Source organism: Lampetra fluviatilis, chromosome 47 (genome assembly GCF_964198595.1).
Source record: "Lampetra fluviatilis chromosome 47, kcLamFluv1.1, whole genome shotgun sequence".
NCBI classification, from domain to species: Eukaryota; Metazoa; Chordata; class Hyperoartia; order Petromyzontiformes; family Petromyzontidae; genus Lampetra; species Lampetra fluviatilis.
In genome coordinates, this window is record NC_136321.1 from 2,730,788 (window position 1) to 2,754,006 (window position 23,219).

At 52.2% G+C, this 23,219-nt stretch overlaps 1 protein-coding gene across 2 annotated transcripts; it reads right to left on the reverse strand.

Moving 5' to 3' along the window:
* Positions 1-822: 822 nt before the first annotated feature.
* LOC144947823 (titin-like) lies at positions 823-23,219 on the reverse strand. 2 transcript variants are annotated; one of them, XM_078877175.1, is made up of 12 exons: positions 23,160-23,219; positions 22,442-22,572; positions 20,393-20,615; positions 17,563-17,675; positions 15,675-15,906; positions 14,712-15,038; positions 12,682-12,882; positions 9,958-10,101; positions 8,877-9,170; positions 7,279-7,395; positions 5,058-5,091; positions 823-3,020 (listed from the first exon to the last, which is right to left on the reverse strand). In XM_078877175.1, the coding sequence occupies exons 1-12, from the start codon at positions 23,215-23,217 to the stop codon at positions 2,798-2,800; spliced, it is 2,097 nt and encodes a 698-aa protein (XP_078733301.1). In that variant the 5' UTR covers positions 23,218-23,219; the 3' UTR covers positions 823-2,797. The 2 variants fall into 2 exon arrangements, with proteins under 2 accessions (XP_078733301.1, XP_078733300.1); XM_078877174.1 differs by having other exon boundaries at positions 823-3,023.

The following is a 23,219-nucleotide window of genomic DNA, read 5'->3' on the forward strand; positions in this document are numbered from 1 at the left end:
CAGTGTCCCACACGCACACTGCCCCACCCTCACAGAGACGCGTGGGAGGGGGGGGAAGTTAATGGGCGCGCATGGTTCGAGCGATCGCGGGGGAATGTGGAAGGAGACATGGGCTCGCCACATCCACTTGCTCTGTCGCAATTCCTCACGCCCCCCCCCCCCGTCGTCGTCGGCCGCGTTCGTTGTTGCGACACAAAAGCACGGGTGGTCAGACTGAAAGGTCGTGTTTGTAGCTTGTTTTTATTGATCGCCTTCAACAATCGGGTTGTTAACAAGAGTTACACGGGACCGCAGCGGATTGAGTCGCCTGTTGCTTGGCATTGAAACACGGAAGAGATCTCACCCCCCCCCCCAAACAAAGACAAAGATCCCCCATGCAGCCTTAACATACTGTTGGGGCAATTGAGTAACACCGATGAAGGCCAGCACGGTACACACGTCTCCCGAGTGGCAACGTTTACAACAAACCGCACCAGATACTCAATTGAGGCTGAGTGGACCTAGGCAAGGTCTAGGACCGGTTCAGATAGTCGCCACCGATGTTGGTGGCCCTGAGCGGGTATCGAACCCGGGGTGGCCAGGTTCGTAGCGCAGCACGCGAACCGCTACCCCCCCTCTCACGTCTGACCGCCACGAGAGAAGCTTGCAGCGAAAGTGGAACCCACGCACTCCACACGCCGCTCTCCCACCACTCAACCCTCTGTTACGTGACCAGGCAAGGCCCAATGAGCTAGACTGTAGCTCTCTCTGGTTTTCAGAAGCAACCTGGCCACAGACGATAGCTCAACGAAGTGGCTTAACGTCACGTGGACATTTATAGCGGCGAAACACTCTCAGCGCGTGTTTCTAAATGTGGAGGGAAAACCCACGGGGAGAGAGACACGCAAACTCCGAATGTACAGTCGGTGTCAGGGTCGGGTTCGAACCCACGACCTCCTGTATACCAGGCGAGGTAGTTAACATCTCCTAGCCACCGTGATGATGATGAGAGAGAAAGACACGCAAACTCCAAATAAACAGCAGCAGGCGTCAGGGTCGGATTGAACCCACGACCTCCTGTATATCAGGCGAGAGAGTTAACATCTCCTAGCCACCGTGATGATGATGAGAGACACGCAAACTCCAAATATACAGCAGCAGGTGTCAGGGTCGGATTGACGACATCATGCCCCACTCGGGGGCGGGCGGGGGGGACTTGCGGGTGCGGGGAACACAAACACGGAGACACGGCCAATATGAACCCGGCCGGATTCTCGAGGCCAGACCGGGACACGTGTGTTCTCGTCACGGTTAGTCACAACGTTGGTTCGTCGTCTACCGATAGAACACGCCCGAAGGGTCGAGGATTCATTGCTTGGCGGAAACCCAACCACCTCGGAGCGATAACCTCGGCGATTGAACAACGCGATTCGTGTAATTGGCACCTCTGTGCACGCGGAGCGTTTATGAATTCGAGTGAGCTGATTGGTGACTTTGCAAGCACACAGCAAGCGTGTCTTCTTACAGCAGGACTTAGCAGAACGCTCCTGAAAAGGGCGTCTTGAGACACTATTGAACAACCATGCCGCACTGTGTATTAGATTAGACAAACAAGTTTTACTCGCTGGCTGGCTGACTGGCTGCCTGGGAGCAGGCAGGGAGGGGACGGAGCGAGTTTCTACTGGACTAATGAGCATTGAGGAATCGGTGCTCGTTTCCTGTTCCCAGCGCTGAACCAGTGGGGGAAATTACACATTCCTATGGCAGGGGCAAGTCCATCGACGAGGAGGTGCGGGGGTTGACGCCTTCGACTTAGAGAATGAGGACGGAGCGGGAGCCGAGTGGTGGGAACGCGTCCGAGAGGGACGCTCGCCCCGAAGAAGGAGAACCAGCTGCCGTGCAGCTGATGGTGCTGGGTCGATAAGTTGCTACATCGCAGGAGAACGGGATGCAGGAGGCCTTCATCTAAAAACTAAACCGTTTTTTTATTGTATTTTACCAAGTAAGACCCGCTGCGCGATTAGCTCCTTTTCATAAGCGAGCTGGCCACAAATTATAGCTCAACGAAGTGGCTTATCATGTATGGCAGTCACATAATCTGAGTGCAAGTTGATTATTAATGTGGAGGGTAAAACCGGAGGTCACGCAAACTCCCAATATACAGTATGCGTCAGGGTCTGGGTCGAGCCCACAACTTCCTGTATACTCGGCGAGGGAGTTCACATCTCGCCACCGTGGCGCCCAGCAGTGGATAGTCCACGCTTGCTGATTTGCATCGACCAACAGGGAACGAACTACCGATTCCTCCAAGGACCAAGGAAGTGACATGTTTGTCACAGAGTGATTGACAGGAGGCCGGATTGAGAACCGATCTTATGAATGAAGATTCGAAATGTATAGCCGGGACAACAGCTGAGATTATAGCCCTGATAACTGCTGCGATTATGGTCATGATATCAGCTGTGATTTTATCCTTGATAACAGTTGAGAGTCATTGCCGACCAGACTTAGACCATCAAATCTCTGAACTCGAGATCCCGGTTTAATCGCGACTTGGTTAACGCGAGTCTGTGGGTTTCTATGTACGCCTATGGGGTCTCTATGTGAGTCAATGGGATTCCATCTGAGTCTATGGATTACTGTGTGTGTCATTGGTGACTGGGCTACACTTTGAGATCCTGGTGTAATCGCTGGTGGCCCTGCAGCTTGGAACCCAGAATTGAAACCCAGATTCTCAGCGCTTCCCACTCAGCGTCCTCATCACCTCTGGGGCCACCCCAGTCAGCTCCGATAGAATGTGACCCAGGCCGCCTGTGGTTTACACGGTGGTGAGGGCCTGACCACTGGGCGGGTTGGGCAGCGGCGTGGTGCCTCGGGCCGCGGAAGCCTTCTGGCCGGTCGGCATGAGGCTCGTGTAGTAATCGTCGGGATCCTCTTTAGCTGCTTGAGCTGCTTTCGCTGCTGCGCCTTTGCCTCGGTGGCGGCCGGCGTCTGGCTGAGATGCCTCTTTCGCTCCTCTTCCTCCTCCATCACCGCCACCGCTGCTGTTGTTATTGTAGGGAGACACGAGCGACATTAATTCTAGATTTGAAGCTTTCGTGACTGCAAGGATTCATACTCTTAGGTTTTTTTCGGTAAAGTCACGTAGGTAAAAAAAAAATAGAAGTCAAATAATAAATCACGACGTTTCGGAGGCAAACACAAGTCTCCGTCATCAGGCGAGACCGTCACAGCTGAATTTACTGTATCAAGATATTATTTTAATTTTTTACCTGCGTGACTTTACCGAAAACACCCTAAGCGTACGAGTGACATTGACTGAGAATCGTGGGCCCTTGCTCACTGCCACAATGCCCCCCTCCTCCCCACTACCCCCTGCCCCTCCCCCCCAACCTGCCACCCCTTACTCACCACTCCCCCAACAACTCTCAGCTCGAGAAACAGAGTAGCCGAGGCAGGTGTTCACTTTTGAGCAAAATATCTTAACCGATAAGATAAATGATCGATAATGCATCTTCTTTGTTTCATTCGGTGAAGTCACGTAGAAGGGAGATAATAAAATAATTAAAATAAAACATAATAAAATACAATTCTCACGACGTTTCGGCCACAACACAAGCAGTCGTCCTCAGGTGAAGAACAGGTCTGTCGGAAAGATGACGAACAGGTCTGTCTTTCCGACAGACCTGTTCTTCACCTGAGGACGGCTGCTTGCGTTGCGGGTGAGGCTCTGCCTCCCCTGCCTCCCCTGACTGCACGCGACTGCTACGCTCGTTGTTGTGAGCGTCGCTCCGTTGTTGCTAGAGGGCGACTGCCTCCAACTGCCGAGTAGCAGCGTCTTTCACGAGTTTCCTCCAAAGAGGCTGATCTTGACACCGCTGGTACCAGTCGTCGGAAAGTCCACTCAACTCGATCTCCTCCTGTACCACATCAGTCTATCTTTTTTCCAGCCCGTGTCATGCCCTTTTAGCCCCCTCTATATGGCCAAACAGAAGCTGCTTGGGCATTGGGGGGGGGGGGGGGGCTGGGCATGCAGGCTACGTGGCTCAGCCAGCACAGGCTTGCCTACCAGAGGAGCTCACCGATGGGACCGACTCCGGATCGTTCAAGGATTTGTAACCCTACTCATTGGCTCTTTCGGTAAAGTCACGTAGGTAAAAAATAAAATAAATAAAGCAAAATTAGATATTCGCGACGTTTCGATCACAACGCAAGTGGTCGTCCTCAGGCGGAACAACAAATAAATCGAGCAGTGGAACTGCTGAACCAGCGATAGATCAGTTACAACAATAAGAAGTGATTTACGTGGCGATGGGCAAGCAGGCGGGGTCTGAGCTGGAAAGGAATTCCATCCCCGGACGCAAGCACGTCAGTTGTGTTAATGGGGGAGATTAGGGAGAGAGAGATTAGCATGAAATGAGCTTCCGTCGCCGCATAAGAGATCAGCACTATGTTGATGGGAGAGATTAAGCAGGGAGATTAGGGGGATTAGCAAGTTAATGTCATGTCTATGTGTAACACATGAATGCATTGTCTTTGAAACTGATTGGTCCACACCAGAGACAGCTTTCTTTCGAGCCTAGTCTCAAAACGGTGTTAGACCAGAGGACGCCAAAAGGCGTACACAGCTCAAAGACAATGCACTATCAGAGTAATGAGAGCTCAGGGTGAGCAGCTACATGGTAAAATCTTACAATAATGATACTGATAAAGTGTATTGTCCACAACGCCGATGATTATTCCGCGTTGTATATCCATAGTTTTGCATCGAACTAGGGCCCATACCTAAGAGGGTACTGCCTATTAAAAAAAAATGTCAGTTCACCAGCATTGGTTCAAGTCATGCCTGACCGTTACTGACTGATGAGATACTGAATGTCGCAACCGTGCCATGGTTGTGATTTGCGTTGACCAATGCTGCTGAGATGATGCGCACTCCCATGGCGAAGGTCATGCGTGTGTGTTTGCCAAGCCACCAGGAAGCCAGCCAGCAAGTAAAACAAAAAAAACGTACAAATATCTTGGGAAAACTCGTCCGTTGTAAAAACAAAACACAAGGAGAAAGATGCGGGACTCACTATGCATTCTGCACAATCTTCGTGAAGCCCACCACTGCAAAGAGAGAAACGGTCACTTTAAAACACATTCCTGCGGAGGGAGCTGGTAGGAACGTTGGGTTGCTCGGTCAATGGCCTGCAGGGTCAATGGCGGCGTGGTGTATTCCGCAAATATGGCCGACTGTGAGGGCGGGCACAAGCCGGCGTGAGTAGGTTAAACGTGAGTTTTATAAGGGCACCACGGGGTGACCAGCCCCTCCCCACCCAGCCCCACCCCTCCCACCCCCCACCCAGCCGCACCCTCGCCACCCAGCCCCCCCCACCCTCCCCTCTCCACCCAGCCCCACCCCTCCCATTTTTTGGATGCACGACGGACGGACGGACGGACACAATAATCCCCTGTGGGCTGGTGGAACCAGGTGGTTCCTACCAGTATCATTGCATTTGCTCTTTAATTCTGCCTCGGGTTTAAACCCGGACGGCACCAGCATCGTGACGTCATCGCGACGGGACGGAAAATCAATTCGGAAATCTCGCAACACAATCGTGGCCACGGAAGTGGACATCACAGAACTACCTCCGAAGATCCCTTCGTCCTCTTTTTCATCAAGCGACACACCGACTCACAGATCGGGGGGGGGGGGGGGGGGGGGGGGCAGGCGCTCGCTGTCTTCCACACAAGCACAGCCACTGAAAGTAGCGCTCGCTGCATCCCGTTCAAACCGGCCCTTTACATTCTCAGAGCTGGTAATTTTTTCACCAAAATCTAATGCGATGGGGGTTTGTTCCCTCTTTGTGAGGGTGCAGTCCTTTATTTGGTGACCACGCATGCCAGGGCCGTCCCTAGCGGGGGGTGGGGGTGGGGGGGGGGACGCGCTGCAGGGCCCCGGGGCGAATCACAACCGACGTCTTCAAACTAAGTCCGAAGCATTGTATCTGACACCGTGACCTCGAAACGCGAGCACCCCCCCCCCCAAGCGCGGGGGGCCCGGGGCAATCGCCCCAATTTGCCGTGCCCCTCGGAAACATGCTCTCGGTGCTGCATTGGCTCGCTGCACGCGGGAGACCACGATTCATTCACGCGAGCGGTGGAAGAAACTCGGATTGGAACCCGGCCATCTCAGCGGTGCCGGCTCTGAGCCCCTGACCCCCTGATCCATCACCTTTCCACCCATGTGACCTCACCGAGGTGAAAGTGGAACGAGGAACAGAGATCCCTCGTTAGTCTTCAAGTCGTGTGATGATGATGATGGTGATGATTTTGGACTAAGAGTGAGCGGCACTCAATAGCAAAGTCCTGCCCCCTCTGGACTCAAGGCAACTCAGCACCTGGGGGGCAATAATTGCTGCGGTGTAGTCTCGCCCAGGGGCACCCCCAGTGGCAGCTGTCCCTGTGCATGAGTCTCCCAGTAGGCGGGAGAGCGGTGGGGGGGGGCGATGATCGCTGCTGTGTAGAGTCGAGCCTAAGGGGCACTCCCCGTGACATCTGTCCCTGTGCTTGAATCTGTCTGGAGGGGAGGTGGCAGCCATGATTGCTGCTACTGTCCTACTGGACATCTGTGGCAAAAAAGCTTCGTAGCTCATCGGATTTCTCCAGGATGAATGAAGATTATGATTCTATTGTGTGTGTGTGTGTGTGAAATCCCAATCTAGTAATTTGCGGTGTCATTTAGAGTTTGGCGAACTTAGGATTCGTAAGGGCGGCACAACAATGGCGCCCTCTTGCAAGTGACGTCAGGGAGTGTTTAGCGTTCACTCGAATTACTGCGTCTGGCAACGGTGGTGAAATGTTATCTCCCTCGCCTGGTATACAAGAGGTCGTAGGTTCGATCCTGACCCTGGCACCCGCTGCTGTATATTTTGAGTCTGCATGTGTCTCTCTCTCTCTCCCGTTGGTCACGCAGATTTTTCTCCAGGTCTTCCAGGTTTTTCTCCCTCCACATTTAGAATCAACGTCACACATTTAGAGTTTCCACGTGTTAAGCCACCTCGTCGTGCTATCATTTCCGCCGGCCAGGTCGCTTCTGATAAATAGCTACACAGCTCAGGGGGCCTTACCTTGTCAAATAAAAAATAAATATTAAACACGGTCAATACAACGGCCGCAGTATTAACCAGGGCGGACGCTGGAATTCGAACCGCGAACGCTCTGTGCAACAACAAAGGGGCTGCCGTTGCCTCCCCACCCTGCCCCCCTCATCCGGCGAGGCGAGCCCTGGGCGACGGGGGTAACCCCCCGTACCAGAGGAGGAGGAGGGGTCGCTGCGAATCCTCATCACGAGCACGGCCAGAGCCGCGACGAAGGCGGCGATGAGGAGATAGGCGGGCAGCACGGCGCCAGCCAGCTTCCCCGACTGGCCTGGACACATCATCATCACCACCATCACCACCATCATCACCATCACCATCATTACCACTATCATCATCATCACCACCATCATCATCATCACTATTATCATCAGCATCACCATCATCACCATCACCACCATCACCACTATCATCATCACCATCATCACCATCATCACCACCATCATCACCACCATCACCACCATCACCATCATCACCACCATCATCATCACCACCACCATCACCACCATCATCACCATCATCATCATCACCATCACCACCATCATCACCACCACCATCATCACCACCATCATCATCACCACCACCACCACCACCATCACCACCATCATCACTATCATCACCATCATCACCATCATCATCACCACCATCATCATCATCACCATCATCACCATCATCACCATCATCACCATCATCGCCATCATCATCATCATCAACACCACCATCACCATCATCACCACCATCACCATCATCACCATCATCACCATCATCACCACCATCACCACCATCATCACCACCATCACCATCATCATCATCACCACCATCACCACCACCATCATCACCATCATCACCATCATCACCATCATCACCACCATCATCACCATCACCATCATTACCATCATCACCACCATCACCACCATCATCACCACCATCATCACTACCATCACCATCACCACCATCACCACCATTATCACCATCATCACCACCACCATCACCACCACCATCACCACTATCATCACCACCATCATCACCATCATCACCACCATCAGCACTATCATCGCCATCGGCATCACTATCATCACCAACAACACCACCATTATCACCATCATCACCATCATCACCTATCATTACCATCAGCATCAGCATCACCATCATCACCACCATCACCACTATCATCATCACCACCATCACCATCATCATCGACATCACCACTATCATCACCATCATCATCACCATCATCACATCGCATTCATCATCATTATCACCCAACCCTCATCTTAGGAGGTTACTATTGTGCTAACATGTAAACAGACGAGGATATACGAATTGAAATGAGTAATATAAGTCTGTGGGTAATATAAGTGTATGGGTAATGTAAGTACAGTATATGGATAGTGTTAGTTTAAGGACAATGCTAGTCTATGGGCAATGTTAGTCTATGTGCAATGGAATTATATGTGCAATGTAAGTCTACGTGCAATGTAAGTCTATGGGCAATGAAGGTCTATGGGCAATGTAGGTCTATGGTGACTATCGTACCAACATGTAAACAAATACACAATGATGCACGATGTGACATGCAACTGCAGGCGAAGGTTATCACAGAGAGAATCGACAGCCCGCAAGCGACCTGCGTCTCGCGACGGGAGAAAGCAGACGAGCCCAGTGCGTGTGCACGCTCGCTTGGGCTGTGTGCGTTGGTGAGGCGTGGTGAGGCGTGGTGAGGCTTAGAGGTGACTCCACGGCCCAACTCACCCGGCATGCGCAGCAGCCGCACTTCGACCGCGTCGCTCGTCGCGTCTTTGCGAACTCCTTTCACCCAGTTGCTCGCCCGGCACCGGTAGAAGCCGCTCTGCCCGCTCCACGTGAGCGCCAGAGTCTCCGAGTCCTCACCCGGCAGCGCCTCGTCGTCCCCGGGAGCCGCTCGTAGCCACGAGAACTCCACGGGGCGGGAGCCGTCCAGCTCGTGGCACCGCAGTTCGACCCCGGACCCTTCCACGGCCACGGCGAAGTCGGGGTCGGCGGTCACCGTGGGAGTGCCCACGGGCCCTGCACGCGGCGCGTTCGCACGCAGGGACTCGGGACTGGCTCGTCGCCCGGGAGGATCTTCCTCAACGATCAGTTGCAGGCCCATTGGCCTAGGGGCTATCCGGCGCGTCGTTGTTTGGGGGCGGGGGGGGGCTCGTGTTGCTGTTGCTCTGGAGAGCGGGAGATCGATGGTCCATGTTCGGTAGCTGCGTTCATGGCCATTCGTCGTGATTCCTCACTTAACAGAGTGGGCCGCGTGAAGGCTGCCATCTTCCACTCCTGCTCTGCAGTGCGAGTGGGTGTCAATGTGAGTGAGTGGGTGTCAATGTGAGTATCAATGTGAGTGTCAATGTTAGTGTCAATGTGAGTGTCAGTGTGAGTGTCAATGTGAGTGAGTGTCAATGTGAGTGAGTATCAATGTGAGTGTCAATGTGAGTGAGTGTCAATGTGAGTGAGTGTCAATGCGAGTGAGTGTCAATGTGAGTGTCAATGTGAGTGAGTGTCAATGTGAGTGAGTGTCAATGTGAGTGTCAATGTGAGTGAGTGTCAATGTGAGTGAGTGTCAATGTGAGCGAGTGTCAATGTGAGTGAGTATCAATGTGAGTGTCAATGTGAGTGAGTGTCAATGTGAGTGAGTGTCAATGTGAGTGAGTGAGTGTCAATGTGAGTGTCAATGTGAGTGAGTGTCAATGTGAGTGAGTGTCAATGCGAGTGAGTGTCAATGTGAGTGTCAATGTGAGTGAGTGTCAACGTGAGTGAGTGTCGAGAGAGAGAGAGAGTCGAAGGTGTCAGTGAGGCCTCTACTCACACTCCACAACGTCGAGGAAGGCCACGCCACTGTAGCTGCCGTTGTGCAGATCGACGCGGCACCGGTAGACTCCTCCATCGTCCATCGTGACGCCGCTCAACTGGAGCTCTGAGCTGGTGCCTGAGAACTTCATCTGGGCCCTGGCTAAACACACACCATCGTGGTCCACAGCGTGAACTTCAGCGGAACCCGACGCAGGCAAAAATTGCAAACGAGACGCTAAAACTAAATAACAATTTTTTTTGTATTTACCAGGTAAGGGCCACTGAGTAAATAGTTTATGTTTCAGACGTTACCTGGCCACAAATGATAGGCCGATGAAATGGCTCACCACCGTGTGGAGATGTATAGCGGCAGCAGCAGAATATTCTAAACGTGTGACGTTGATTATATTATCAACGTGGAGGGGAACTCCGTTGTGAGTGTCACGACCCACCCACGACCTCCTGCACACCAGGAGCGGGTGATGTACTGTGTGTGGGTTGAACTTCTTTCGCACCGTACGTAGCCAACCGTTCTAATTGGAGATTATATCTCGCCATCCGCGGCGCCCCATGTACTACGGCACACCCCCCCCCCCCAACCAACGCTCAACATCCGCACGGATATCCAAAGAGAAGCATCAGCCGAGTCTCCCGTGAGACCTCCAGTCGCCGGTAGCGTCTCTCCTTCCTCTCTGCTCCGACCTCTCTCCTCTCCAATCTCGCTCGTCCACAAATCAAATTAATCCTTCTCAAGAGTTTACTTAATACTGGCAGGAACCTCTTGGTTACACCAGCCCACAGGGGATTATTCTGTCCGTCCGTCCGTCGTGCATCCAAAAATGGGAGGGGTGGGGCTGGGTGGAGAGGGGAGGGTAGGGAGGGGCTGGGTGGGGAGAATGGGGAGGGTGGGGATGGGCTGGGTGGGGAGGGGCTGGGTGAGGTGGGTGGGGCTGGGTGGGGGGTGGAAGGGTGGGGCTGGGTGGGGAGGGGCTGGTCACCCCGTGGTGCCCTTATGAAACTCAACGTTTAACCTACTCACGCCGGCTTGTGCCCGCCCTCACAGTCGGGCATATTTGCGGAATACACCACGCCGCCGTTGACCCTGCAGGCCATTGACCGAGCAACCCAACGTTCCTACCAGCTCCCTCCGCAGGAATGTGTTTGTGAAAAATCTACAAAGCATCATCTTGACCCCCACGCCCTGCCGCCCCCTGTTAGCAGACTAATGCTGAATCTAGATTTGACTAATGCTGCTTTTTGTGTTCAGTTTGTTGTCCTTCCCCCACACCTCCGATGAACGTGGTAGGCTACGCACGGTGCGATAGAAGTCCAACGTACACACGTCATGCGTACTTGCAGGCCGGCGCTGCATACACCTTGCGCCGCACGCAGATAGCTGATGCCGGGGGTGCCCTGAGGCTACGCAGCAGCAGCAGCAGTAGGGCATCTCGGGGTGAATTAACGCCGACAATTTGTATTGAAATATGTCAATGGGTTGATATCGGGTGGAATACTGTGGTATTGTTATTATAGCGGACATGCGTGTCTTATACTCGTGTGATGGTGCCTGACACCGGCAATCATTGATTTAGTGCACTAATGTTAAAGGTGCATCGAAAATGTTTGATACTCCGACTGATGCTCCTGCTGTTGTGGAGTGACTCATGCAGCCAGCGATGGCTGCAGCGTTTGGTGGTACATGTTGTTTATGTCGTTTATTGTGAAATTTCGGTCACAGTTCCTCTGATCACTGTTACATTGCTTTCATGGCTTTATTTTGGTGATTTAGAAAAGTTTTTTGGTTTGGCCATGTTTGTTTGTTGTAGTACGGAGATGACTGATGGCCTTAATCTAAGTTGTCTTGTGGTTGTTGTTGTTTGACTTGCACCCCACTGGAATTTTTGCACACAACGTTGGGGTGTACGGTGCTTTTTCTGCAATATTTTGCCGTTTTTTCTTGGATTTTCTGTTTGCACAAAGTCACATAGTCACTTTAAGATGTTTTCTTCTTCATGTTTTAGTTTTTTGTTTGTTGCAGTTGCACCCAATTCAAGAGCCGAATGGCTCACAGGGCTCTATACCTAATAAATGAAACTGAAAAACTGAAACTGAAAGCTCCTTCAAGCCAAACCAATGTAGCAGCGCTCCGGAAAATGTCGAGAGTGAAGAATGACAGATGAAGACGTGGACTTTTTCGACGGGTTCCTCCGGTTTTCCCCTCCACATTGAGAAACATGCGTTGAGAATATTTGGCTGCTATAAATGGCCACATTATAAGCCACTTCGTTAAGCCACCGTTCGTGGCCTGGTCGCTTCTGAAAAATAGCTACATAGCTCAGTGGGTCTTACCTGGCAAATTAAACTAGTTTATAGACAACGAGTGGCGATGATGGTCACGATGGTGACCACGTGATCATGATCAAAACTCTCACCTGTAGGGTCAAGGTTGTCTTTGACCATCTCTACTCATGGGCATCATCATCACCGTCATCATCATCATCATCATCAGAAACAGCAGCAGCACCCACCATCTATCCACCGCTGGATGAATGATGATGATGACCTCGTGCTGACGATCTCGTGAAGACGATGATGGTGGTGATGACCTCGTGTTGATGATCATGACCTCGTGGTGATCGTGATGAACTCGCGCTGATGATCATGATGATGATCGCGTGCTGATGCCGATGACGATGGCCTCGTGTGTGCGCACGCATCCACCACCCGCCCACCCGCCCACCTGCCCGCGGCCCTGCACCGCGCCGTGTGCTTTCCTCGTCCATGGTCATCAGCAGCTCCGTCTCCCAGAACCACGTGATACTGGAGACGAGGCACGACTCAGGCAGACTCGCTCGGCACTGCAGGGAGGCCGAGTCGCCCTTCGACACGCTGCTGTCATTGACTTTGACGTCAGCTTGGCACGAGGTGTCCAAGGCTGGGCCTAGTGGGGGGGGGGGGGGGGTGATGCAGGGGGTGTGTGGTGAATGAGAGGGGATGGGTGGGGGTGATGGGGGGGGTGGATGAGAGGGGATGGGTGGGGGTGATGGGGGGGGTGGATGAGAGGGGATGTGTGGGGGTGATGGGGGGGGTGAATGAGAGGGGATGGGTGGGGGTGATGGGGGGTGGTGGATGAGAGGGGATGGGTGGGGGTGATGGGGGGGGTGAATGAGAGGGGATGGGTGGGGGCGATGGGGGATGGTAAATGAGAGGGGATGGGTGGGGGCGATGGGGGGGGGTGAATGAGAGGGGATGGGTGGGGGTGATGGGGGGTGGTGGATGAGAGGGGATGGGTGGGGGTGATGGGGGGGGGTGAATGAGAGGGGATGGGTGGGGGTGATGGGGGGGGGTGAATGAGAGGGGATGGGTGGGGGTGATGGGGGGGAGTGAATGAGAGGGGATGGGTGGGGGTGATGGGGGGGGTGAATGAGAGGGGATGGGTGGGGGTGATGGGGGGGGGTGAATGAGAGGGGATGGGTGGGGGTGATGGGGGGGGGTGAATGAGAGGGGATGGGTGGGGGTGATGGGGGGGGGTGAATGAGAGGGGATGGGTGGGGGTGATGGGGGGGGGTGAATGAGAGGGGATGGGTGGGGGTGATGGGGGGGGTGGATGAGAGGGGATGGGTGGGGGTGATGGGGGGGGGGGGTGAATGAGAGGGGATGGGTGGGGGTGATGGGGGGGGGGTGAATGAGAGGGGATGGGTGGGGGTGATGGGGGGGGGGTGAATGAGAGGGGATGGGTGGGGGTGATGGGGGGTGGTGGATGAGAGGGGATGGGGGTGGGGGTGATGGGGGGGTGGTTGATGAGAGGGGATGGGGGTGGGGGTGGGGGTGATGGGGGGGGTGGATGGGAGGGGATGGGGGTGGGGGTGATGGGGGGTGGTGGATGAGAGGGGATGGGGGGGGTGATGGGTGGGGTGAATGAGAGGGGATGGGTGGGGGTGATGGGGGGGGGTGAATGAGAGGGGATGGGTGGGGGTGATGGGTGGGGGTGATGGGGGGGGGTGAGAGGGGATGGGGGTGGGGGTGGGGGTGATGGGGGGGGAGAGTGAAATAGCAGAAGGGAGGAGGATGAACATGCAACCGGTATACGCCTGTTCATGGGATTATAATTACATGGTTAATATATAGGGTACAATTCAATAGCATTCATTTAGGATACAATACTATAGGATTACTATAATGGATAGAGTTGTAGAGGGTGCAACCTACACACACTGCACACATCGTAATGAATGGCATTTTGGTGGTAATGGTGGTAATACGGTACGATGATGATGCTACAACAATGATCACGATGCTGATGATGGTGATGATGGTGACGATGACGATGCAGATGATGATGACGATGATGATGACGATGGTGATGACGATGATGACGATGATGACGATGGTGACAATGATGATGATGACGATGGTGACGATGATGATGACGATGGTGATGACGATGAAGACGACGATAGTGATGATGACGATTATGATGACGATGGTGATGATGACGATGACGATGATGATGACGATGATGATGATGATGATGACGATGGTGATGACGATGATGATGACGATGATGATGACGATGATGACGACGATGATGACGACGGTGATGACGATGGTGATGACGATGGTGATGACGATGGTGATGACGATGATGATGACGATGGTGATGATGATGACGATGATGATGACGATGATGACGACGATGATGACGATGGTGATGATGATGATGATGATGACGATGATGACGATGATGATGTTAAACGATGATCATCGCACCTGGAGACAGCGTAGCGACCATGGAACGGGAGTCCAGACCGGCGCGCGTGTGCACCTGGCACCAATAGAAGAAACCCGCGTCGATCACCTTCTTGTTGTGAACCATTATGGTCGAGAATCGGCTCGACAGAGGCCAGGCTTCGAAGCCACCCACGACTACTTTTTCAGTAGAAGCCGTAAGGTTGAAGAGGAGTTTGTCCCGCTGGTACCAGCTGACATTAAACAACGGGCACGCGGCTGGCGGAAGTCGACAACGCAGCAGCAGCAGCACCGAGGGCTGCGTGACCTCCACAATGGCCATGTCGTTGGAGCCAGAGAAGCATTCGTCTGTGCGACAAAGAGGGAGTTTGGAGGAGATGGGGACAGAGGGGGGGAGAGTGTGAGGAAGAGGAATAGAAACTAACAATTTTATTAATTTTACAATGTAAGGCCCACAGAGCTATACGGCCCTTTTTTCTCTGAAGCCACGAATGATAACTCGACGAAGAGGCTGAAATCACCGTGCGGACATTTATTGTAGCATATTCTTGGGTTCTTTCGGTAAAGCCCCTCTGCCCCCCTCAACCAGTATACATACGGGGTCGGATCTCTTGGAATTTCTCATTTACTTGATACAGCAAGCGTGCTGTGATGGTTCCACCTGAAGACGGAAGCTTGTGTTGCCTCCGAAACGTCGTGATTTTTATTTTATTTTTATTTTAACTTTTATTAATTTTAATTTTAATTTTTTACCCACGTGACCCAAGAATATGAATCCTTGCAGTCACGAAAGTTTCAAATCTAGAATGTATTGTAGCAGGCAAATGCCTCTAAACGCGTGATGTCAATTCTGAATGTGGAGGGAAAACCCTGGAGGACCCGGAGAGAAAATCCACGTGACCACGGGGAGAACACGCCACGCTCCCTGGCCTCAACGTGCACCTAGCCTGGCACAAGGCGCACCTATGCACACGCCGCTCTCACCGTCCGCCACGTGCAGGTAGAGGTGGCGCTTTGCTGTGATGTTGTTCTCGAAGGTCACCACGCAGACGTAGAAGTCCGAGTCGCCCTTCTCCGCGGGGTTCAGAGTGATGGCCTGCACCGAGTCGTTCGCTGCGCTGCTCATGCGCAGCCTGCCACTCGTCACAGCCTCCGCCGAAGAGGAGGAGCCCTTGCTCCTCGTGACCAGCGAACTCTCCCGCTTCATCCACCGCACCTGCGGGTTACGCGTATCGTACGTGTGTACGTGTGTACGTGTGTACGTGCGTTGAACTTCTTTCACACCGCATGTAGGCGACCGTGTTCATCGGAGGTGCGGGACGTCGTCGTCGTCGTCACCGTCATCATCATCAACATCATCATTGTCACCGTCACTATCGTCATCATCACCACCGCCATGATCGTCATAATCACCGTCATCATCGTCATCATTGTAGTCGTCATCACCATCGTCGTCGTCATCATCACCGCCATCGTCATCAACATCGTCATAATCACCGTCATCATCGTCACTATCGTCATCATCATCGTCACCACCACCATAATCGTCATAATCACCGTCATCATCGTCATCATTGTAGTCGTCATCACCATCGTCGTCATCATCATCATCACCGCCATCATCATCAACATCGTCATAATCACCGTCATCATCGTCATCATTGTAGTCGTCATCACCATCGTCGTCATCATCATCTCCCTTGCACGCGTGCTCAGATTTTTCCTCCGACTCGTAAAAGCCTCCGCTCACGAATGGGCCCGTGCAGCAGCAGCGACTACACAGCAGTGATGCTGAGTGGTTGATGTCCAAGGATCTCGATGCCAATGTCGAGTTTACGCTGCTGATGATGCTGCTCGCCACCACGAGAGGGCTTCAGCAGAAAGAGAGACCAATATTATCCATGATAAAGGTTGTTTTTAGGTTTGATCGCGAGAAGACACATTCTGGCTATCGCCTGATGAAGCTGGTTGCAATCACCAGCGAAACGTCGTACTCAAATTGTTGATGTGTCTAGGGTTTACTCTCCAACACACAAGCGGTGTGCTGAAGTCGTAACTGATTGGCACGTTCTGTTTAGTGACAAACCTTACTAATTGGCTGTGTCGGGTGGTGGCGGGTTCACAACACATGTATGTTTACACGCTGTAACCGTCCCTTTCCTTCCTTCCAAGGGGCCCACCAGACCACAGTGGGTTCACTGTACAATCCATAGTCTGTGTATCTCTATGTGTCTCTGTGCATCTATGTGGGTCTCTATGGATCCCTGTGTATCTCTGTGGGTCTCTATCGGTCCCTGTGTATCTCTATGGGTCTCTATCGGTGTACTGTACGGTACATAGTCTGGGTTGCATGGCCATGATGGCACCAACCGTGGCTTGTGTCTTTAATCTCCCATTCAAGAAGGGGATGTGCACATCGGCCGGAAACACCGCACGGCTGCTGCTGCTGCCTCCCTGCTCGTCTGTGGCTCCTCCTCCTTGTGCCTCTGAGTCGTCGTCCCCTCCCCCTCTCTCTTTCTGAGTCGCCATCTCTCTCGAGTCGTCCTCTCTCTCTCTGAGTCGTCCTCTCTCTCTGAGTCATCCTTTCTCTTTTTCTGAGTCATGCTCTCTGAGTCGTCCTCTCTCTCTGAGTCGTCCTCTCTCTCTGAGTCGTCCTCTCTGAGTAATCCTCTCTCTCTGAGTCATCCTCTCTCTCTCTCTGAGTCGTCCACTCTCTCTGAGTCGTCCTCTCTCTCTGAGTCGCCCTCTCTCTCTCTGTGTCGTCCCCCCTCTCTCTCTCTGAGTCGTCTGATAGCACGAGCGTCTGTGTTGTTCTACAGGCGAGTGACGAAGGGGGAGATCGAGGGAACGGGAAGGAGAGCGCGCCACCTACCTCCTTGAAGACGCATTGTGACGTCGCGGCGACGTCACAAGGCAACGTCACAGAGCCCCCGACTTTGACATTCACTACCAGCGGCGCGAATAGCGCATCCGTGCACGGGGTCGCTGTCGTGTCGTGGGGGGGGGTGGGGGGTGGGAGTGGAGAGGGGCGAGGGGGAAACGAAGTCAGACACGCTGAGCCAGCATCGCTGAGGGCCTGGGTTCGAGTCCAGGCACCAGGGCGGGTTCGCCGGTCGCCTGCGGATATCCCCGCATGCCGTGAGCGAGCGCTCAAAGACAACGGCTACGCGGCCTACGCCGCCAACAACCGGAAAATAACAAAAAAGTGTGTGTTGATGTTTGGAAAAATGAATGGAACAGTAAGGAGAGGAAGACCGAACAGAGAATGGCTTGACGACGACGTGAGAGATTGGTGCCCAGGAAGATGTTGCACACGACTTGAGCGTATTGGCACAAGGCCAGAAGAAAGTGAAAACAAATGGCGAAATATTCTCGGTTCTTTCGGTAAAGTCACGTAGAAGGGAAATAATAAAATAATAAAATTATTAAACAATAAAATTCTCACGACGTTTCGATTGCAACACAAGCAATCATCATCAGGTGTGAAAACCACAGCAAGAAATTTTTTTAAAAATTATCCCGTAAAAACAAAGTTTTTCACTCTAAATCCTATATATGCGTGGCGGCTAGAGTCCTCTCGTCCTCTGGCTTGAGATGGCTGCCACCTATGGGTCAGATGATTGTCTGCCAGCATTAAGCAATTGGTAATTAAATATTTTTTTTTCCCTAAACAGTGTAAAATTTAGGAAAAAAATTTTCACGAAAATTAATTGTCACGCACAACGAGTCTGTGTGGAAAATGTCAGCTCGATTGAATCACGGGAAGTGGGTTAAAAAACGACCGAAAGATTTGCACGGTCGTAAGCAAGCAAGCAATCACGCAAGCACGCAAGCAAGCAAGCGAACTTAATATAAAGGATTTTAAAAGTGGCGGTATTTTCTTAAGGTCAGCACCACGGACAGCAACTGGCGGTTGAGAAAAAACCGCCACTTTTTTCAAATGTTCTTGCTGTGGTTTTCACACCTGATGATGATTGCTTGTGCTGCAATCGAAATGTCGTGAAAAGTGTATTGTTTTATATTTTTATCATTGTTAAAATTATAGACTGATCATTTCTTTGTCAGTGGGCAAACGTACTGTATATTAATTTATGTTCAGCCTATGAATGAGTGCCTCGATGTGAGAGGAAACCGATATGGGTGGAGTCCACATTGTTGCTGTACTGCCGTCTCCTGGCGATCCACCAGGAGTACAGCTCCTTCTCGACGTCCACAGGAAGGGGAGTGACACAACAACATCTGTGTGTGGTCCACCGAACCCGCGCTGTTGCCTCCACACAGAGTGCTGGATCGCAGGCAAGCCACGTGCATAGCCACCCGCTGCCCGGCTGATGAAACGCAATGATGATGGTGATGATGAATCCATAGTTATATTCAATGTTTAATGATGGTGGAAGAAATACACTGATGATAATACGATGATGATGATGACAATGATACACTGAAGATGTATTGATGGTAATAGGTAGCACGGTTGGCTAGGTATGGTGCGAAAGACGTTCAACATACGTACATGATGATAATAATGACGAACTTATGTTATATAATACGGAGCACCGTAACCTCGGGGCGCTTTACGCAGTTTAAAAGTATTACAAATAAATCGAGCGATTTAGGTGACAGGCGAAGTGCAAGAGGCGCGGAACGAATGACCGTAACAGAGGGCACAGAGGGGTCACGGAAGGGCAGGGGAGGGACGGAACGGAATGGAGGGGCGAGGGGAGGGAAGAGGAATGGAATGTGCGGTGGTGAAGAAGTGGTAAGGCGTTAATAGAGGAACAGAATGAGGTTAATGAGGTAGACTGCTTCATATATAGGGCCTGTGTTGAGTCTATGGGCAGTGTTGAGTCTATGGGCAGTGCTGAGTCTATGGGCAGTGCTGAGTCTATGGGCAGTGTTGAGTCTATGGGCAGTGCTGAGTCTATGGGCAGTGCTGAGTCTATGGGCAGTGTTGAGTCTATGCGCAGTGTAGAGTCTATGGGCAGTGTAGAGTCTGTGGGCAGTGCTGAGTCTATGGGCAGTGTTGAGTCTATGGGGAAGTGTTGAGTCTATGGGAAGTATAGAGTTTATGGGCAGTGCTGAGTCTATGGGCAGTGTTGAGTCTATGGGCAGTGCTGAGTCTATGGGCTGTGTTGAGTCTATGGGCAGTGTAGAGTTTATGGGCAGTGCTAAGTCTATGGGCAGTGTGAGTCTGTGGGCAGTGCTGAGTCTATGGGCAGTGTTGAGTCTATGGGCAGTGCTGAGACTATGGGCAGTGCTGAGTCTACGGGCAGTGTTGAATCTACGGGCAGTCTTGAGTCTATGGGCAGTGTAGAGTTTATGGGCAGTGCTGAGTCTATGGGCAGTGCTGAGTCTATGGGTAGTATTGAGTCTAGAGGCAGTGCTGAGTCTATGGGAAGTGTTGAGTCTATTGGCAATATTGAGTTTTTTAGGCAGTGCTGAGTCTATGGGCAGTGCTGCTTAAATTTACAGGCGTTGATTCAAGTGGAGCGTGCAAGGAGGGAGAAAGATCTAAAACGGAATTGGGCACAAGGAGAGCAGATTGGGAACGAAGAAGACGAGAGGTGACGTGAAAAGAGATGAGAGAGGCGAGATGAGGTGGGGAAAGGCCATGGAAAAATGTAAAGACGCGTGTAAGGTATTTGAAAAAGACAGCGATGGTGGTCCCCGATGGTGCTAATGTTATCTCGCTGCCATCTGACCTGCATCCACGGTGAGCACCACCGTCAAATTGTTCAGCGCTTGGTCATTCATCGTGACCAAGCAGTGGTAGCTGCCCCCGTCCGTCGTGTCCACCGGCGAGATGAGCATGGATAATCCACTGCTGGATAAGATGATGTGTTGGCTGCTCAGGCGCGGATTGACCTGCGTCACGACCCCAGACTTGAGCATCGCCACGATCGTTGGGCCCTTGAACCATCGCACCTGGCGGGGGGGGGGGGGGGCAGGAGACAGCCCTCGCCCTCTCAGTGGGCCGCCTTCTCAAAGTCTTCGAGAAGTGACTGGCCTGAAGGGGATTGTGAATGCAGCATGTCCCTGACTTTAGTCTTCGCGAGGCCCCCCACCCCACCAAAGCCAAATATCCCCCCGCGTAGCCTTGACAGACTGTTGGGGCAAGTGCTGTTGGCGAGCACCTATGAAGGCCGGCACGGCACACGAGGGGGTGGGTGGCCAGCACCAGGCACGGCTGCCCTTATCTCCCCAGTGGCGATGTTTACTGCACCAGGTACTGATTTGAGGCTGAGTCGACCTAGGCGAGACTGCTTCAGATAATCGTCACCGGTGTTGGCCTTGAGCGGGAATCGAACTCGGGTCGCCGGGTCCGTAGCGCAGCGCGCTAACCGCTCCCCCACCGCTCCCCCAGCCCTCAAATCCCCCACTCCACCCACGCCCTCCCCTACAGCCATATCCTAATAAACGACACAAGCAAAATACCTGGGAGAGCGAATCATCCGGGATACACAGCAGGGTTCGTGTACTGAGGGCGGGATCAGCACGGTGATAGAAAGAAGTGGAGTCATCTGGCCCATGAGTGCAACAAAGCCACGTGCGTTAAGAAGATGTCGATCAGTGCGGTACCGCTATTGTGACGACGTCATCCGTTACCGGCATGACGTAGGTCATTCGGTCATCCCCGAAAACCGCACTCCCTGACAAATAAAGCAGAACTTCCCCGAACAAAAGACAATGGATATAGTGTCTTCATCAGCCTGCTGGATCAAGGCCTCCCCACCTAAACCTCGCAGAATTAACTCGATCGGGGTCATACTCGGCAGCAGCAATAATTATACACTGGTCAACACACTTTTTCTGGCAAAAGGTATTCCAACGGTTTTAAGGTCATTTTGGGGTGCTCATTCCAAATCTGGCATAATTTTTTGTCTATCACATCAGTTTTTTGAAATATCAAATATTGCATTTTCAATAAAAACTGCAGAAGAAAAAATATTAAATAAATGTGGATATCTACATAAAATGATATTATAAATACACTATCCTAAAAATGCAGCATTATATTTTAACACGAAAGCAGTCACTGACTCGCAACAACTTGCAATCATAACTGACAGAGTTACATTCAGGTAAAATCAATGAAAATGGGGTATGCCGATAGCATAAAAATGAGATGTGATAGAGCAAATCTGAGATCAGATTTGGAATCAGCACCCTGAAATTAGTTTAAAACAGCTGCAAAAGTCCAGGCCAGAAAAAAATGTTTTTTTTGTTGACAAGTGTAATATCATCGCCCCCCTACTTTGGGAAACGTAGCGAGACCGTCTTGACGAAGACCCACGAGGCTCGATTGAGGATTTACTCCGTAGGAGGAGCGCAATACAGGGGATTGAAACTGTGATACGACGTTTCGGGCAACGTAGGTGGAGCGCAATACAGCAGATTGGAACTGTGATACGACGTTTCGGGCAACGTAGGAGGAGCGCAATACAGCGGATTGGAACTGTGATACGACGTTTCGGGCAACGGCCATCATTTCATATCGACAGAAGCAATTCCCACCTGCGAGAGTTGTTCCTTACGTACCGTGCGTATGTTGAACTTATTTTGAACCGTAAGTAGCCAACCGTGGCTAATCGAAGGTTTTGGGGAGTAGGGGGGTCATGATCGTCAACCGTGTTCGATCCACTGATAGACGAAGCTCTCTGTTTGCAGAAGAAGTCGCGCTCCTCGGCCGCCTCTCTCTCGTGCCCCCCAATTCACCCGTTCCGCCCCCCCCCACACCGCCCCCCACCCACCTGGGTCACGGAGCAGCCGGGACGAATCTTCAGGGGCGCGATGAGTAGCGCCGTGCTATTAGACACCGCCGTGCTATTAGACACCGCCGTCACCAACTGATCAGCGGGGTACTCAGAGCAATCGGAGACAACTGTGGTGGGGGGGGGGCACAGAGAAGAGGGGGGGCAGGCAGAGACACGGAGATTACCAACCCACTCGCTCCCCCGCCCCCCCCCCCCGTATTGATGGCAAAGTTCACCAACGTCTCGTGGCGGAGAAGCCCAGAGTTGTCGACTCCGCGAGCCCGTTTTGTCGACGCTGATCGACCATACTTCACCATGCTGGTTGGTGAGGTTGGTTGGGGCAAAGGTGGCAGTAGAGGGAGGGGGGGTTGGAGCCGCCGAACCGGTTCCAGATCTCACTCGCCACCGATATTCTTAGGTTTTTTTCGGTAAAGTCACGTAGGTAAAAAAATTAAATTAATACAAGTAAAATTAAATTTAAAAAAAAAAAAATTTTATTTTATTTTACTTTTATTAATTTAAAATTTTTACCTACGTGACTTTACCGAAAAAACCTAAGAATATGAATATTTGCAGTCACGAAAGCTTCGCCACCGATATTGGTTTATCGTGGCCTCGGCTGGCAATGAGCTCGAGTCGTTTGAGGGGTTCGTGGCGCGATGCGCGTCAACTCATGGCCACGCCACTCCGCCTCGGGCCGTGTGGAGCCACTCACCTGGGGGAGCGGAGGAGCTCAGGAGAATCGCGACGATGGCAAGCGAGAAGGTGTCCATCG